The following is a 19,000-nucleotide window of genomic DNA, read 5'->3' as shown; positions in this document are numbered from 1 at the left end:
AACCTTGGTAGGACTTTGAACCTAGTAGAGAGAAGGAGAGATACATGAGAGAGCCCAAGAAGGTGGACCCATGAACGAGAGGGCTAACCGATAGTATACTAACTTCAATGACCTCAGCTGGCCTATCCTGGGGCCAGGGCCCAGGAGGAGCCAAAGGGTATGAACCTACTGCAAGAGGCAGCCAGAGCTGGAATGCCTGGTGTCTTTACTGGCCTGATAGTGGGGCCAGGGCCTCAGGGAGGCTGAAGGTCTCTGCAGAGAGAGACCACAGCTGAGAGTTAAGGGCCAGGGTGAGTACAGTTCAGATGACGATGGCTAATTGAGCCATATGAGGAGGAGGAGGGCTCAAGGACAAGGGGCCTAAGTACAAGTAGGGGCCACAGGTAAAGGTGATATGAGATGGAGCTAGAGCCAGAGGGCCCAGCAGCCACCAGCCCAGGGGAGGTAGAGAACTGATAAGGAAGGCCCAGTGAAGAAGGTGGGGAAATCAGGTAGGCCTGATGCTGGTCCTGGGTAAGTCTGAAAACTGCACCCTGCTGAAGTCATTTGGTGTGGTGGGGCTGCCGGTGGTGGGGCAGCCTCCAGGAAAAGCTACACAGGAGCACTCCAAGGGAAGGCGAGGATTGGGTGCTGGAAAGCCTCAGCCCCCACCACTCTGTGGGTTACCCTGTGAAGAGGGAAGGCTAGGGGAGCACACCAACAGAACAGCACTGAGCAGGGAAAATCAGGTGGACTACAGGGGTCCATAGGCCTCAGCCAAGTGGAGAGGCCTGAGCCCAGGGAGGGGCTTGAACCAGAGTACAGTGCAGTAAGTTAGGGTCTGGGCCTGAGTTAGGGTGCAACCAGAAATGAGGAGTAGGATGCCATTTGTGAGGCATGGGTGTAGAGGAGGCACGGAGTGTGATTGGCCCAGAAGCCCAGGGCCATAAGTCAGGGGTCATCTTAGTAACATCAGGGCAGCCTCTCGCAATCTATATATTTCTATTAACAGCAAGGCATGACAGGCAAGCGCAGGGTGGACTGCCCCTAGAATGCTGCAGTATAGATTTCTGGGGGGGGGGGAGTGCCGTTACCACCCTGTTACATGCACCTCAAACATTAAACCACACTGCCTCCAGTATGTCATAGAATCATGAAAAAACACAAACAAGAAAATATTTATAAATTCTCAGCAATCGAGGGGTTGACAATTCTCTCTCATTGATTATAAGGATAAATTCTTCTGGACTGGTATAAGAATGTTGAGGAAAAACAAATAAGCAGAAAAACTAATGTTCTGTTTCTGGTACGCTGGACACCTAAGTATTTACAACAGGGCTGTCCAACTTCAAAGCAGCCAAGGGCTGCACCAGTCACATGTGCAAAGACTACACATATGCAGGCTCCCAGGACCTGCACCACCTTCCCCCTTCCCAATCCCCACAGCCACATGAGCAGCATGAGCCCACCCCATGCTGCTGCTGCACAAGCCCCTTGACCAAGGCTTCTCCCCTTCACCCTATGATACTCCTATGCAGCAAGGCATAGGAGTTTATCCAGCCCCCTCCATCCATGCTGCCCTTTCCCAGACACCATGGTCACCATTGCAAAAGCAGGAGCAATGGGGGGAATGGCATCCAGGTGGTAGCCAGCAGGCTGCAGAACAGTTTGACAGCCCTGATCTACATGATGCTGCTAAGAAGTGAGTAAGCTGGGTAATCATTATGAACAGAAATATTTCTGGACATACTGAAATTCTCTCCATCACCAGAGATTTCATTTTTAAACTTACTGAAGAGTCACTCTGGTACATCAGACCATTAACCTAAGGAAAGCACTGACTGTCCCTGTTGTCATTTCTGTCTGAAAGGAAGTTCTAGAAAATAGTCCCCAGGTAGAAACACAGCTATTAGCCTTGAATTCAGAGTTGGTCCTGTATACATTAAAACCACTGTTGGTTGTAAAATAGATTTCTTAGTTAACCGTTAGACCTAGGCTGTAAAAAAAGAGCAAGATAGTTGCAGAGCATAAATCACACCCTAAGGGGAATCCACTATGAGTAATCAATAATCAAGGTAAGAGGTGAAAACAACCTGTAACCTCTACCAAATAAAGTATATGGCTACTACTACCGCTAGACACTACTGAAAACTGAATGCAAAAAGCAAACACCTTACACTAGTAATGGTAAACTAACACAAACTAAAGATGCCTTTATTATAAGTCTCCTTTATCAAGGCATGGCAATAAAAACATCACAAAGGTCAAAAGACCTAACCCAAACATGAAAGCTGAAAGAAAGGATGATGGTGACCTGGAGCATGAAGCAAAGCTTTACTCTTCTTAAAATGTGTTAAGCAAGCAAGGCAGTGACATACATTCTACTACCTCTAAATATGCAATGGCAGTAGTTTCATTTCAACAATTTCTTAAAATGAAATTCTCTGCATGGGGATGTGAATAGGGCACAATACATGAAATTATACTGGATGACCTCCCCCTTTTTGTAACTCTCTAAATTCCATCTACCCATGAAGATATGCATGAGCAGAAAAGTAGGATGTCCAGACCCTCCAAAAAAAAAGAGAAGTCTAAGAAAATTAGCACTTAACTTGCCACTGACACATCTAAATTGCAGAATGAGATACAAGGTCCACTTACTGTCTGTGCTACAACAGGGCTGTCATTGCCTGTTAACTGAGCTTTGTTCTAAGCATTACCTCAAATTCATTTCCAATAAAATTGCCACAAGTACGTGAAAGGAGAAATTTCTGTAAATGCAGAACAGAAACATTTGATTGATTAAATCAGTACTCTGGTTTCCTTCAACCTCACAACATAAAGACAATATAAAGTACAAGCCCAGCACCTTTCCTGGATCTACTTGGACAGCTCCACAGCTCTGAGAATGCACCTTGATGCTGAAATAAGTTAGCTGCTGTACTACAAACATGAGAAACTAGTCATAATGTATGCCTAGGCAACTAATAGCTCTCATGATTGTCAGCTTTCTTAGCCTGGAAGAGTCAAGCAGAGCATCCATCATGGGGAGAAGATTATTCCATAAATGGAACTCATACTGTGCATCACCAATACTTGGGAACTGACATGCTTCACACACAGCACAGCTAAAAATTAAGATTACCACTCTTTGTGACCTAGCCAGCAGGATACTTAATCCTGGAGAAGCTGTGTTAAAAACAAACAGAAAGTCCATATCTGCCCTAAGAGCAAATGCTAAGGACCTGTCTACACTAGAGAGACTTTACCACTTAAACTATGCCACCACTTAGCATAAATGTGACATATTACAACTGAGGAGGTATTTCTTCAAGCATAGCTATGCTAGCTTCTCAAAATATATAAATTAAGCTGCCAAATGTATTTTTCCAACACTAGTACTCCAGATGCATCAGAGGTCTTCTCAATACAGCCATGTCAACAAAAACAAAACAAAACAAAAAATCATGCCTCTTTTCATACATGGTTTTACCATTTTTCCCCCACATGAACCTGGCCTGAGTTACCATGGTAGCATCCTTAAAAAAATCCAAGACAAAACAGCCACACACCCCTGTTGTGAAACTTAGTTCCAACAATTAGCTTGATAAAGAGTGAAGTTACACATCACACTTAGACCACACTAAGGGCACTTACAATGTGAGTATCTGTATGTTAAAGCTTATTAGCCCAAGCTAAGTGCTCCCTGATCTCAAAGTTACACCACTTCAGGTGAGGGTTAATGCTGGGCCATGCTATCCAGCTTGTGTTAGGTAACTTCAGTCTGAGACAAAGTGATCAATTTGCAATCCTCCAGCATCTCACAATGCACTGCTTCCAGCCCCTCTTCCCCACCCAGACCAGGGATAGGGTCCAGGTATCCTGGCTCCTAACCAGGAGCACCAGCCCATGTGCACCAGCCTTCTAGTGACAAAGCAGAGCTGTGCAGGCAAGAAATAGTATTAACCCTTTAAGACGTGACTGCTCACAGCGCATTCTAAGTTTAACACCACTTAGCATTCCACAGATATAGTATGGTCTAAGTGTAACATGCAATTTCACCTTTATGGGTAGTAATATAAACAGTGGAGCCAGATATCACTAAACATCCCTATCTACATCCGTTCATCTATCATATAGAAGCAGACCTGCCTTCCTCTAGAATGTCAACAACTCTAGGCTAATCTGCAGCAACTGGAACCTCAAAACTATTTCATTACATACATGAAATCTCAGCTTCAACAAATCAGGTTTGGGTGGGGATTCTTTTCTTCTTTTTTTCCAGAGCCTTAAAAATAAGCATACTTGTACACATGTACTTTTAAAGAATATACTCCCCAGTTCTTTTAGCATCTTCATGTATAAAAAGGGAAATAAACACTTACTTCACAGTTGTGCTTTACAAATTTTAATCTTTACACCATAATTTCAGTAATACACTGTAGAGTTAATTAAGCATTATTATCAAGTATTTGCCTACAGAAGAGCCAAGAAAGGAAGCAATCCTTCAAGCATAGAAATAGACGATCCCATTGTGCAAGAAAGGGGGCCAAGGGGCCAAGAAACCCTCTTGGTTGAACAGGGAAATCTAGGAAAGCCTAGGGGCAAAAACAAAGTATATATGCTGTGGAAGCAGGGGGTAGCTACCAAGGTGGAGTATACGTAACTTAGCCTGCATCTGCAGGGAGGCAGTCAAAAAGGCCAAAGCAGAAACGGAACTTAGGCTGGCAACAAAAACAAAGAGTCCTTCTTCAGGTATATAGGGAGTAAAAAAAAGGCCCAGGATAGCATAGGGCTCCCACAGGATAAACTAGAGCAATTAGGAACAGATAGGAGGAACAAGGCTGAGCTCTTCAATGAGTTTTTTGCCTCTGTATTACTGAACACGGATCAGGACAACTCTTCCAACTGGATCATGGACAGGTACAAAAGGGAAACCAGCCCACCAACTGTTAGCACCAACTTAGTGAAGGGACACTTCGAAGGGCTGGATGTATTTAAGTCAGCAGGCCCAGATGATCTTCATCCAAGGGTGCTGAAGGAATTGACCACTGGCACTGCTGTTTGAGCACTCTTCATGCTCAAGTCAGGTCCCAGAGACTGGCAAAGGGCCAATGTGGTCTCTATTTTCAAGAAGGGGAGGAAGGAGGATCCAGGTAACTACAGACAGGTTAGTCTCACCTCTATCCTCAGGAAAACCTTTGAAAAAATTATTAAGGATCACATTTGTGGGAGTCCAGTGGGAAAAAACAATGGTAAAGGACAACCAGCACAGATTCATAGCAGGTAGGTCCTGCCTGACTAACCATGTTTCTTTTTATGACCGGGTCACAAAATATTTAGATGCAGGAATCCAGGTAGATGTCATCTACTTGGATTTTAACAAAGCCTTTGATATTATATCTCATCCTAGTCTCACAGATAAACTGAGCAGCTGTGACACAGATGATTACACAGTCAGGTGGGTGGCAAATTGGCTTAGGAGTTGCACCCAGAGAGTGGTAGTGGATGGGTCAGTATCGACCTGGAAAGATATGGGCAGTGGAGTCCCACAGAGCTTGGTCCTTGGACGTGTGCTGTTCCATGTCTTCATCAGTGACTTGGATGAGGGTGTGGAAAGCACTCTGTCCAAATTCACTGATAATACCAAATTAGGGGTTCAAGTTAACACACCAGAGGGTAGAGAATGAATCCAGGCAGATCTGGACAGGTTGGAAAAGTGGGCAGAACAGAACAAGGACAAGTGCAAGGTACTGCACCTAGGGAGAAGGCATCACACCAGCATGCTTACAGGCTAGGGGAGGACCTTCTCAGCAGCACAGCAGTGGAAAGGGATCTTGGAGTCATTGCTGACACCAAGATAAATGTGAGTTATCAATGTGATGAAGCAATCAGTAAAGCTAACTGCACTTTATCATGCATTAGCAGGTGCATGACAACAGGTCCAGGGATATGATACTTTCCCTCTATGCGGCATTGGTCAGGCTGCATTTGGGATACTGCATCCAGTTTTGGGCACTGTACTTCAAAAGGGATGTGGACAACCTCAGACAAGGGCTACTCGTATGGTTAGGGGCCTTCAGGCAAAGCCCTATGAGGAGAGATTGAGGGACCTAGATTTCTTCATCCACCACAAGGGAAGGCTGAGAGGTGATCTTGTGACTGCCTACAAATTCATGGGGGGGGGGCAGAGCAGTAAGGAATAGAAGGTGCTCTGTTTACCAGGCAACCCCTTGGAGTAACTAAGAACAACGGCCACAAACTCACAGACAGCAGGTTTAAGTTAGACATCAGGAAAAACTCATTTACGGTAAGGGTTGCGAGAATCTGGAATGGGCTTCCAAGGGAGGTGGTGCTCTCCCCTACCTTGAAGGGTCTTTAAGAGGAGGCTAGATATGCACCTGGCTGGGGTCATCTGACCCCAGGGCTCTTTCCTACGCAGGGCAGGGGATCGGACTCCATTATCTGCAGAGGCCCCTTCTGACCCAAACTATGAATCTATGAAAGACCTCTAAAAGGAACAGGTAGGGAAGTATTTCCTGGATTCAGCAGCATAAAATGGCCTAACACCTGTCAGTTGTTATTATTTAACAGTTTCTAAAGTAATTTTGAATCTTTGAAGGAACAGCAAAAAGAATATATCTTTCCATGCTTTTTTATCCCTTGGAATTTCCTTAATAGCTTGATCAGTAGTTATTCTACATAGTCTCTGGGCTTGGATTTATAGAAGAGAAAGAGATCTTGAGGCAAAGAAAACTACAATAAATAGTATGTTGGCACTTACCTAACACACTCAGTCCAAGAATCCTAATGTATTTTACAAACATGGTGAAAATTCTAAGTATGTTAAAAGTTGCTTCACATGAAGGAGTGCAATGGATTTCTGTTACTTTCCAGTCTTCTTTTCTAACTTCATTTAAAATGCCTTCATTTGGGAGAATAATACTGCCCAAGAGTCCAGATTTAGGAAGTACCTGAAATAACTACATTGTGACATGGTCCTTGTATGAATGCTTGTTGAGTCAAACCTCTCTCTAAGGAATGTTCTGTTTTAGTCACAAGAACCACGAAGAATCTCAATCTATACATAAGGATTAAGATTATTTTTAGACGATCATAACAGGAGTTGCTATCAGTAAGTATTGAAGAGACATTTTCTAACTTCTACTCTGAGCTCAATTTATGAAAGCTTAAGTAACTAGTTCTGTTGGAGAAAAAGAAAACACTCAGAAACTGCTGTTTTTAAATGAGACAGGAACAATTATCCCCAGTGACTTCATAAGAAAGAAATCTCTGTTAGCATAAGGTAAGTATAGCAACAGCAGTATCACTGAAATCTTGTAAAATAATCTTGACATATTCCCACTATGCAATTCAGATAGTTAGTTTTCCAGAAAAGAGAAAAAAATTCTCTTGAATGATAGAATTACAGGAAAATAAGGCTGTAAGAAACCTCAGAACGTCATCTAGTCCAACCCTCTGCAGAGACAAGATCATCCGTATCCAAACCATCCCATGAAAATCCTTGTCTAACCTATTACTAAAACTACAGTCAACTCCATCACACAACCACAAGGGACGGCCCCCTCCCCTCTACCTGCCACAGGTAAAGCAGGTGGACAACTGTGATCAGTTTCCTGCTGCTGCAAGGGTTGTCAAAATAACACTCAAAAGATCCAGAGAAAAGGGCCACATTCCTCTGCTGGAGGAAAAAGGAACAACCCCCATTGTTGTACCAATCTGACTACAGGGTAAAAAGTGAAGAGTGGTCTAACCCTGAGTGGAGGCACAAGATACCCTAGCCAGGAACCTGTAGATTGTAGTCCCAGCAGGAACATTAGCATACCTTACTCAAAATCCCCAACTTCAGCTACAACCAATGCCCCATGCTTCCAAAAAAGGTAAAACCACCTCCACTGCTCACTCCTCACCTTATGTCTAGCAACAGAAGAAAAAAAATTGCTTCTCAGCCCCACGCAGTGACCACCAGAGCCCAGAAGCATGGGAAATACCCACAGCAGAGCACAGGCAAGGCCACTCCTAGATCATCCCTGATGAATGCTTATCCAGCTTCTTCTTGATCACCTTCAATAATGGAGATTCTTCAACATCCCTAGGCAGTCTGTTCCACTGCCTCAGTGCTCTAACGGTGAAGACATTTTCCTGATAGCCATTGGAGCATTGTAGCAAGGGAGAAAAGGCATTCTCCCCTCTTCTTTATGACAACCCTTCAGATATCTGAAAACTGTTATCATGTCGCGACTTAAGCATCCTCCCTGCAAGGTGAACATCAAGAGTCAGGCAATGACATCCAATGTCCAGTCTGGCAAAGTTGGTGCTTATGGATCACTGACTTAATGCCAGTAATGCTGGCTTCAACACGGATGCCAACATTTGGGTGGCAATCTTCCCATGTGATGGGTGGAGAATTTTCTGGAGGCATCATTGGTCATACTTCTCCAGGCTCTTGAGATGAGAATGGTAGGTGACCCAGGTTACACATCCTTAGAGGAGAGGAGAGATAATGGCTGAAGTGTAGACTTGGATCTTGGTATCTTTCTGGAGATTGTGATGAATAACGACTCACCGAAGCAACTCCCCAAAGGAGGCACTTGCGCACTGGATCTTGTGCTGGATCTCCTCATCATTTTGTCACTCTCTGAGAGAGGTAGCTACTGAGGCAGGAAAAGTGCTCGACTACCAGTCTTTCCCTCAATGGTAATTTGGGGAAAGGGATCACACTCATGGGTTGGGGCAGGTTGATAGAGCATTTAGTCATCTCAATGTTGAGAGAAAGGCCCAAACTTTGGGCCTTCTCCAAAAAGATCCAGTACAGTCTGGAGCTTTTTCTCAGCGTGCACAAGGATGGCACACACAGTCATCAGCATATTGAAGGTCAAGGCTAGCTGTTTTGAATACTTCGGTCTTTGAGCAAAAACATCCCAGATTGAAGAGCCCTTCATCCATTCAGTATTCAGTGTCAATTACAGAAGAAAGGTGATCCTTAATAAGAACTAATATGACTGTCAAAAATATGGAGAACAGAGTTGGGGCAATGCTGCATCCTTGCTTATCCCTAGCCCCACCTTCTGCCTCCAGCCAGCTGTCAGGTGCAGCCAAGCATGGCAGGGGAATGCCAATGCCCATTCATTCAGGGAGGCAATTACACCTTCTCCTGCTGCTCTGTTGTGCAAGGACACAGACACCAGGACACAGATGCAGCCACAGCCAGGCAGGGGTGGGGTGTAAATACTAGTGAGCAGTCTCCCCTCCTCCTGCTGCTCTGTCATGCACAGATACAGATGAAGGTATGCAGGCACCAGCATTCCCCCCTTCCCTGCCTGACTGAAGCTGACAGATTCCTGTGGCTGACAAGCAGCAGGGGTGTGGAGACTGCTCCCCAGGGCCCGACAACTAATCAGGGGTGGCCTTCCTATTCGATTGCACTCAGGAGTCTCCAGCAGCCCAGGGAGCCAGCGGGGCATGCTGGCAGGCATGCAAGAGTGCCCCAGACCTCAGCCAGTACAGGCATCCTGTGTACCCTCCCCACCAAATGATGAACGTGTGTTGTGTTCATTCCTGAACTACCCTAGAGCTCTTAGAGTAAAGCACATAACTTAGATTGCTTCCACCATGGGCTTTTTAAACATCTGTACCTGGCCAAGGTGTCATCTTGACAAGCAGAATGAGTCCTTCTCTTCCAGTGCAGCAGTGCTTGGATATTGGTGTTGCTCTCAAACCTGTCTTGATGTCATTAGGGGATATAGCCAATGGATTTAGCAGAGCCCACATGGATGACAGCTTTAAACCTCTTCCAAAGTTTCCCAATGTCGCCTTTGTGAACAGGACAGAGACACTGTTGAAGCTTCTTACAGACCTTTGGATCTTGATGTAATCTGGTGTTGAGAGTCCTTTGCATTGCTTTTGGCTGTTTTTGGCATTTTGGAGCAAGCCAGCTGTTCATGATGGATCTGACAAGCAAGCGATCTGTCCAACAACCATCAGCTTCTTGCATGGCTCGCGTGATACAGATATCAATTTGATCACAGGCTCTAACAGTAACATACTCAAGGAGGTGTTGATCTTAGAGCAAGGATGTTTCTTTTATCTGTCACTCTGTCTGAACATGGTGTTCATGATGAAAAGCCCATGGCTCCATGCATTTTCTCTGAAGAAAGATGCCACTGGAGTAGGCTTTCCCTAATCCTTCCTTCCCAATGGTGACACTCCATAGCCACAGGTCACATCCAACTCTGGCAGTGAAGTTAACAAGAGAATGATTTTGTCCTCCTTGATGACTAGCCAGCATGTGATCAAGGTTAGAGTAGAACTGCTCTTTGAAATCATTGTCAGTCTCAAGCATTGGGGCATACACATTCGTGAAGACCGGGTACTAGTTGTTACTAAGCTTAAAACAGAGGGTCATAAGATGTTTGTTAATGCCTACAGGAAACTCCATCCACAGATGCTTCTCAGGTAAATCTCAGGATGTCATCCTCCCAATGTACTCAGCCTTGGTGAGGCCGCACCTGGAGTACTGCATCCAATTCTGGGCTCCACAATTCAAAAAGGATGTCGAGAAGCTTGAGAGAGTCCAGAGGAGAGCCATACACAAGATCAGAGGGCAGAAGAATAGGCCTTATGAAGAGAGGCTGAGAACCATGGGACTCTTCAGCCTGAAAAAGCGCAGGGTCAGGGGGGACCTGATGGCTGCCTATAAGTACATATGGGGTGTGCATAATGATCTGGGGGAACATCTGTTCACCAGAGCACCCCGAGGGATAACAAGGGTCCATAGTCATAAACTCCTCCAAGACTGTTTTAGGCTGGACATAAGGAAAATTGTCTCTACTGTCTAAGCCCCCAAGGCCTGGAATAGACTCCCTCCAGAAGTGGTGTATGTACCTCCTCTGGACTCATTCAAGAAACATCTGGATGCTTACCTTGCTGGGGTCCCTTGATCCAAACTAACTTCCTGCCCCTGGGTTAGGGGACTGGACTTGATGATCTTCAAGGTCCCTTCCAGCCCAAATGTCTATGAATCTATGAAGTCTTGATGGCAAAGCTGACACCATGGATGTGTCTGCCCTGCACCAGTTTTCCCTTCCAGAAAAAAGTGCAGCCTCCACCCTCTTCCCTCAGCTGATCCTCCAAGCTGCAATTTCGATGTTGTATTTTGCTAGTGCCCTGGAGATAATGGCAGCTCTTCTTTATGCAAACATTCATAGAATCATAGAAAATTAGGGTTAGAAGGGACCTCAGGAGGTCATCTAGTACAATACCCTGCTGAGCCATTCCCAACTAGATCATTCCAGGCTGGGCTTTGTTGAGCTGGGCCTTAAGAACTTCCAAGAATGGAGATTCCAACACCTCTCTGGGTAACTCCTTCCAGTGCTTCACCACCTTCCTAGTGAGAAAGTTTTTGCTAATACCCAACCTAAACTTCCTTTGCTGCAACTTGAAATCATTATTCTTGTTTCTGTCATCTGCTACCACTGAGATCATTGTAGATCTGTCTTCTTTGTGATGACTCTTCAGGTTGTTAAAGGCTTCTATCAAATCTCTTCTCAATTTTCAGTTCTGCAGACTAAATAAGTCCAGTTCCCTAAGCATCTCCTTTTGAGTCATGCTGTTACTCATTCCAAGTTGTGAAAAGCAATGTCTTCTTCTCAGTTTTTTGACTGCAGAGAAGAGTGATCCCACTGGACACAGTTATCCAGTCAAAAGCAGGTAAGACAGCTTAGGTTTAGGGCACTTGTTCTAGCCTCTTTGCCATGTGTAGGGAGCAGAGGGGATCCTAAATAGGACTGCTCAGTCATAGTAGCAGCTGCCAAATTACACCCTGTCTTAACCCAGGTGCAAGATGACCATCAGGCTACCACTGTCTGCATGCAGATTTGTGGCTGGAGACTCCTGGATTTACTAGTCCTGGCTGTCACCACTCATCCATTTTGGAGGTTGGTACAGGAGACCATGTGTTTCCAGTGGTAGAGGCCTTTCCGTGACTATAACATGAAGAAGCTGGTATGTAGAAACAACAACTACATGCCCTTGACAAGTTGGAGATGTAAGCCCAGTGGCAAAAGAGAACCCTAGACAACAGGAGACCTCCATCTTGATGCAGCTTTCTTCCATCTTTACAGCTACTGAAATTCTGACAACTTCTTCCACCTAATTCACCACTGAGGACTTCAGGTTCACACAGTGGTTTGTCTCAGGCTTGTTCACTATGAATGACACTGCCAAGAGTGTGAGATTCTCCACACAGCAGGATCATGACTGCTGCAACCCCAGGAGGCCCACAGGTCCCCAGGTAAGGCTGCTGGGGCCAGCCCAGTGCTCACCCCAGCCTTCCCTACCCTACCCAGGGTAACTTGCCACATATGCCAGAGGGCATGTCCCTGGGGACAACTAGCAGCGGCACAAGGTGCGCTGCCACTAGTTGTCCCTATGGAACCAAACATCCATGAACATGTGGATGCAGCCTGAGAGATTAAAAAACTCTCTATTATCCTAAATTTTCTTCCCAACTAGATGTATTTTAGACTTGACCCAAGTCACTTCTGTGTTCCTTGTTATACTAACTACAATGAACTTCTTTAGTCCCTGACTATATGGTAGGTCTCTAAGGCCTTGAAGCATTCTTAAAGCTCTTATTTTCATTTTAAAATATAATACAACAAATGTTCTTGAAATGCCAAGAAGAGGGTTGAGAAATATATGAAGAATTGTGGTTAATTTAATTTGATTCAGTGAATATTTTTCAGATCAGTATTGCCAGTCCACTTTTAAAGCAAAAAAACTATGTTATATATACATTTCAACAAAAAAATATAAAAATACCTCCCTGTTTTACTAAACTGTAAAACCCAACAAGTTTTAGCCACAATAAAAATTTTCCAAATGAGTTTATATACAGCAAGTCAGTACTAATGCGCTTACATTAATTATCTGGTCAGCTCTCAGTAGTCTAACTTTCAAATGAGAAATTGTCATTGGCTTCTCTTTCAGAATCTTCAATTGTTTGAATAAATATTCTATTCTTGTCACTTAGATCATTTATGTAGGATTTAAGAATTCATATTTTTACCTGCAATGAGATTAATGTGCATAAAATTAAAGCTTTAAAAGGCGAGCACAGAATCATCTATTTCAAAACATCAGTATTTACTTCTAGTCAAAATCAACATTTCCCTCTCAGTAGATCAATTTGCTACACATTTTAAAATTTTATTTTTTCTAAACAGTCGTAACAAATGCATATGCCAATATAAGTTAATATTTATTAACTTCAGTTATTAAAGTAAAAGTTACTAAACAGAACAGTCAAACCTTTTGAAAGAGTGGCCCCAACCAGCTGTTGGAAAACAAAAGAGATTTCTTACTTTTATTAGAAGTTTAGATGGAATTAAAGATTAAGGGGTCTGTAATGGATTAACAACCCAGTTTCCTATGGATATAGATTTTGGACACTGACCAAGAAAAATTCCAGGTTCTTGTACTATTTAAAGCTTGTTTGCCAAACAACCATCTTTTGTTATTCAAATCCTTCCATAAACTGATTTCTAGACTAGCAGTGGATATTTTGTTTACTCAGTATTACAGAGCAGGAGAATCATAGGGTAAGGGACCTCAAGAATCTTTTAGTCCACATGGGCAAAGTCAAAATCCATGAAGTAACTGTAATGCAATTTTTATAACTCCATGTTACCCCAAATGAATGATAGGGAAAATAAAGAACTTACAATCTAGAGTTTATCTTGTCTTTTTTCCAAAGCACAAACAAGCTTTTTAATAAATAATGGAATGATTATTCTATTGTTTAACATTTAATAAACCACGTATCTTACACCAAAGATTGTACTCAGAAGCTTACTATACAAATAAAGCAATGTTATCCCTCTAACTGAAGCTAAAATGAAAAAAGACAATTATACAATGGTATTTACAAGACAACTAAAGTCACCAGAATCCCTTGATTCAAGTATTATCTCTACCACATCTCACTGATGGGTCTTGAGGTGACTTAAGAATCCAGTCCTTGAGCCACAGACCCGCCCACAGAAGCTGCAGTTTTTTCCCCAGGGGAAAGTAGGCTGTAAGCCAGGATTTCTCTCCTTTTCCTTCCTCCATTCTCTCTTCTCTGCTTCGAGCACAAGATGCTTTACCTTGAAATAGGATGCCACTCTGTTGAGGTTGCAGCACCACAGGGGTCGGTCGACAGCTCTTGAGCTCAACATCTGTTTTCTTGAGGTATGCTTTCAATGTGTCCTTGCAGCATTAACTAAAGTAATGAGATTAAAAATAAAGTCTTCTACTGACTACATATTCTGATTAATAAAACAGTGTAGCATGACATCTGCTTAGTTTCAAAAAACTTCACAGAAAACAGAATGGAGAAAGCAAGTGTGGCCTTGATTTCCAAAAACTGATTTCCAGCCAGGCCACAGTCATCCCCTCCCACCCCACCTGCTCCACCCCAGCTCTGCTTCCCTTGGCCCAACCCCACCCACCCAGCCATGACCCAGACATACTGCCCTCCTGGGTCAAGCCATGCTACCCCTGGCCCCATCCTCCACTGTACCCACTTAACTTTGGAATAGGCCCAGCCAGGCTGGGCAGCTATAGCTGCAAATTTAAAAATGCAGGGCTGGGCCTGTCCTTGTCTGCCTGGGCTGCAGGGCTGAGAGATTGCATGAGCACAGTCCCTTTGCCCAATCAGCAGCAGGGGGTGGGGGGAGGGGGCAAGGAAGGCAGCAGCCATCTTGGCTACTGCCCAGGGAGCTTTTTTGCAGGGATCCTTTTTTTCAGATTTCTCTGATTATCATGAAAAATGCCTGATTTTGCATTTTCCGTGAAAACTGTGAAATCACCATTTCAGTATATCCCTACCTGTAAAGGTCTAGCAAAGTTACATCAATTATGGGTTTAAAATATTGTACCCTATAATCAATAAAGTTCGGCAGGTAAATATGCTAGCACGGACCTGCCTTCACCAACAGAAGACAGCTTCTGTTGGTTAAGGGAATTGAGGTATATAGCTCTTACTAGAGAAATACTCCCCCAGCCAACAGTGCTGCAACTTCACTAGGATAAGCCCAACAGTCATAGTGCTGGCAACAGCCCTGTAGTGTAGACATCCAAAGATAAGAGAGAGACTAATAACAGAAAAAGCAGAGAGAGAGAAATAGGTAGAAACTGTCAAGAAGTGTTAAATAGACCAATGCCACAAGACTTTACTGAATATGATAGAGAAATAAAACCCCCAGTATTAAATAGCTCATATCACCAAGAAAAATGGTAAATCTACAGTTGAAGACAGTCACTGAGGACATGTTGAAAGCTTGCAGTGATTAGATTATTATTAAAAAAAAATCAAAAAAAAAAAATCACTGAACTCTTCGAAGTATAAAGCCAGGCAAATCCTCCAGAACAACAGGAAAATGGCATTAAGAAGCAAAATGCCAGAAAAAGTGACCTAAGAAATGGTAAGAACTATCAAGATGTTACAGTCCATTCAGTGATAGGTAGAGTCCTCTGCAACATCTTTTTATTTAAAATAAAGGCCATAGGTGAGCAAAAAAGCTCAGGGAAGAGTTGGCTGGATTCCTACCTAAAAGACTACATAACAACCAGTTTTTTTCTCAGCACATAATCAAGGGGAATTAAAAACACCAAAAACTGCTCATCTGAAACTTCCCAACATTCATAAAAAGGATCTGACAGCGTCCATCCCAACTCACTCTGGAAAGTCTTGAAGTGTAAAACCAAGTCGTCCAACTGGCATTTAAGCCTAAACTGAGGATTTACGCTGAGGCTCCTGGCCTCCTGGTCTGAGCAGCACTCCCTCCTTTGCTTTTTGTTGCTGCCACCAGGCTCTCCATCCTTTCCCCAGCTTCCACGCAGGGCTGGGAGGGAGCAGATATGGGAACCCCTGCAATATGTGCACAGCAGTGGGTACATGATGGGAGGTGAGGGGGCGGGATGGCACATCTGTACACAGGCTGTTTCTGTGGTGCAGCAGTCTTTATGGCATAGGCCCATGTCATGGGAGGGATCTTCTAATTAGAAGAGCCTAATAATCTTAAATACAGGCAGGATTCTTATTAACGTACATGTATACTTTCTGCTGCACTGGCAATACCGAGTGACTGTGATCTGCTCCCTGATCCCACAGTCATGCTTCCTGCTGTGCACAAGTAGCATGACAAGAGGTGCAATTGTTGGGAATGCGCATCAGATCTCATTAGGCCTTTACCTGAACATCTGCCAGAGGCCATAGTGAATAATCTAGGGAAGAGATGCCTATTAGGGAAAGGAATAAGAAATGAAAAAGAACAAAAGATTATTTTCCACTTCTCCAGCTATGCTTCAAATGAAAAACCTTACACCTTGGGATGCAACATAGGGAGCACTTCTGTTACATAAAAGAGGCACCACTTTTACATAGTCACTTTTCAAATTAAAATTGAATTTAAAGTGATACAGAGAAATGCATCATTGAGAAAGGGATTAAACGGAGGCAAAAGTACCCTTTGGTTGGAGAGTGATAGAAATATTTCTTAAAAGAGATTTATTTCATCCTGTGTGTAGCATGTGTCAAGGAGTTGTGCTGATCCTCCATTGGGAGATAAGTACTGAATGTTTTCCACATCACCATGTACCACAATAGCAATGCTTGACATTGGTTATAAGTGAGAGATAGAGCGTTCATTAATTGTTACCATCTCTAAGATTTCAAAAACCCATCTTCTTGAATGTTACTACACAAAAAGTATACATGTTATCTATACACAGCTAGTGCAAAAATGTTTTGTACTGCAATAATAATCATTTAGAATATATGGGATAGAAATTGTACCATTGTTAAACTGTCAGTCAAAAACCTTGTTACACAGAGAGAAAACATCACATCCATCTATAACAGCCATCCCTGTCAGTCAAATGTGTTGTTCTATAAGGTCTAACAGCAATTTGATTTTTAAATTGGCAGAGACTATAAAACATTGTTCTGATGCAATATCAATGTGATCCAAGTTACTTTTGAGATTAGAATACAACAGAGCTTTCCCTAAATTCAATCCACCCATTGCTCAGAAGTATATGCATGTTTTTGGATATGCAGAACATACGAAGTACTATACTTGGTCAGATCAATGGTCCATTTAGCCTAGTATCCTGCTTCCAACAATGGCAGGGGAGGATGATTTACAGCAAGAGCACTGAACCAGAAATATATAGAGTAATTTATCCCTTATTCACTACCCTTACCGGCATCCACCATTATTGGTGGATGATTGTTAAGGATCTCCAGAATTCAAATCTGGAAGTGCACAGTTTGGCAGTTTCTTTAATTCTGGAGTTTCCCCCATGTGCCCCTCTGCCACTGAGAAGTGGAGACTCCTCGTCACTTGCTGCTCACCACCTGCGCCTGATAGCAGGAGACAAAAAACACAGTGTATTTAAAACCATGGTTCCTGCCTCCCAAGCATCAGACACAGGCAGCAAGCAACAGAACCCCTCCATCAATTAGGAGCAGGGAGTGTACGGGGGAAGCTCCAAAATTAAAGAAGCCACCATGCCACGCACTTCCAGAGCAAATCTGGAGATTACTAATGATTGTATATAATTCTGAGCGTATAAGTGCATCAACAGTCAAAAACAAACTCTTCCTTTACTGGGATGTGAACATCATAATGGTAAACTGGTAATTTTCTTATGGTTGTAGTAATTTTGAATACATTAATTCTTCTGACTAGAAAATTATTTACTACTCTGTTAGCAGGGAATAACAGCTAAATTTCTTTTTTATCCTTCACATACTTTGATTCAGAATCAGATTAGTCCCCTTCTCATAGCTGTGAACAACACTGGCTTTTAAAAAAGAAACTTAGATAGCACTGCTTTCTCAAAGCACTTCCAAAGAAAAAAAAAAAGGAAACAAGAATAATATCAGATGATAATACTACAAATAAAGGTTTTTAGGCCAAAACTAATTAGCATAAGCACTCTCCAAATCAATCTTTTCATGCCCACTTAACTTCCATACTACTTTTGACCTTTTTTTTTCCTTTCTGAGGTACAGTGCTGATTACCAAAAATGAGATCAGATTCAAAACATTACTATGCCATATAACTTTATCTGTTTAATTTCTTTTACAAAAAAATTTAAATATTTTCATCTAATATTTACAAAAAATGAATCCACAATAAAGGATGACATGAAACTCCATACATCTCTACAGGTGAATTAACAAAAATCTGATCTAGTAAAACCCCTTTCCAGGGACACTTAACAATCACAATGTGCTTATCACAATTGTGACATATTATCTAGAAGTTCAGGATATGACAATGCAACCTTCAGTAACATACAGAAATAGTAAAATAACAGTTGCAGAATCAGGCTATTATTCAGAAACAAAGGGAATCAATGCCCAACATTTGTTTCCCCCTCCAACAATTTACAATATGACCTTAGGTAAAGTCTCATAAGCTTTCAGTGACTCAATTAATATCTGTAAAATAGACCTACTGTACTGACCAAACTCTGAAGCTTGATTAACTAACACTTGCTAAAAAATATAAAAGCAGTGTAGATGAGAGCCTTTTTGAAGGCAATCAAGAATCAACCCATAAAGATAAAATAGATGCAACATTAGATAACTTTAATTTTATAAAATCCAACTAAGTAATCTGTAAATGATAGCTAACAGACAAACACTTTAATTGGAGGCTAGCAAACAAGTATTTCATAGAATCATGGAATCACTAAAAAGTAAGACTGACTGGAAGGGACCACTGGGCTAAGGACAGGCATTCAAAAAGCCTGAGCCTGAATTGATTCAATCTTTGCACATTAGTCTAACCTGCCTAGGTTGAACCAGTTTGCAACTGTACAGACATTCCCTCTGAACTGAGAAAATGCAGGCACATGCCTGCAGTGACTCAGGCTATAAGCAAGGGGGTGCTAGACCAGCCCTCCCTTCCCTTCCAGAGTGCTGAGCTGAGGGGGAGCATG

At 42.8% G+C, this 19,000-nt stretch overlaps 1 protein-coding gene across 1 annotated transcript in view; it reads right to left on the bottom strand.

Annotated features, from left to right (window-relative positions):
• LOC149869367 (uncharacterized) overlaps positions 1–19,000 on the bottom strand; it is a 306,869-nt gene that overhangs the window by 266,796 nt on the left and 21,073 nt on the right. Inside the window, exon 2 of the mRNA XM_090040209.1 lies at positions 14,148–14,263. Within this exon, the coding sequence (XP_089896335.1) occupies positions 14,148–14,219 (72 nt within the window). The 5' untranslated portion in view covers positions 14,220–14,263. The remainder of the gene's footprint in view (positions 1–14,147; positions 14,264–19,000) is intronic.

This window comes from Crocodylus siamensis, chromosome 3 (assembly GCF_052110815.1).
Source record: "Crocodylus siamensis isolate JL-2025a chromosome 3, ASM5211081v1, whole genome shotgun sequence".
NCBI lineage: Eukaryota > Metazoa > Chordata > Crocodylia > Crocodylidae > Crocodylus > Crocodylus siamensis.
The sequence above is the reverse complement of the archived record's forward strand: the minus strand, read 5'-3'. Positions and strand labels throughout refer to the sequence as shown.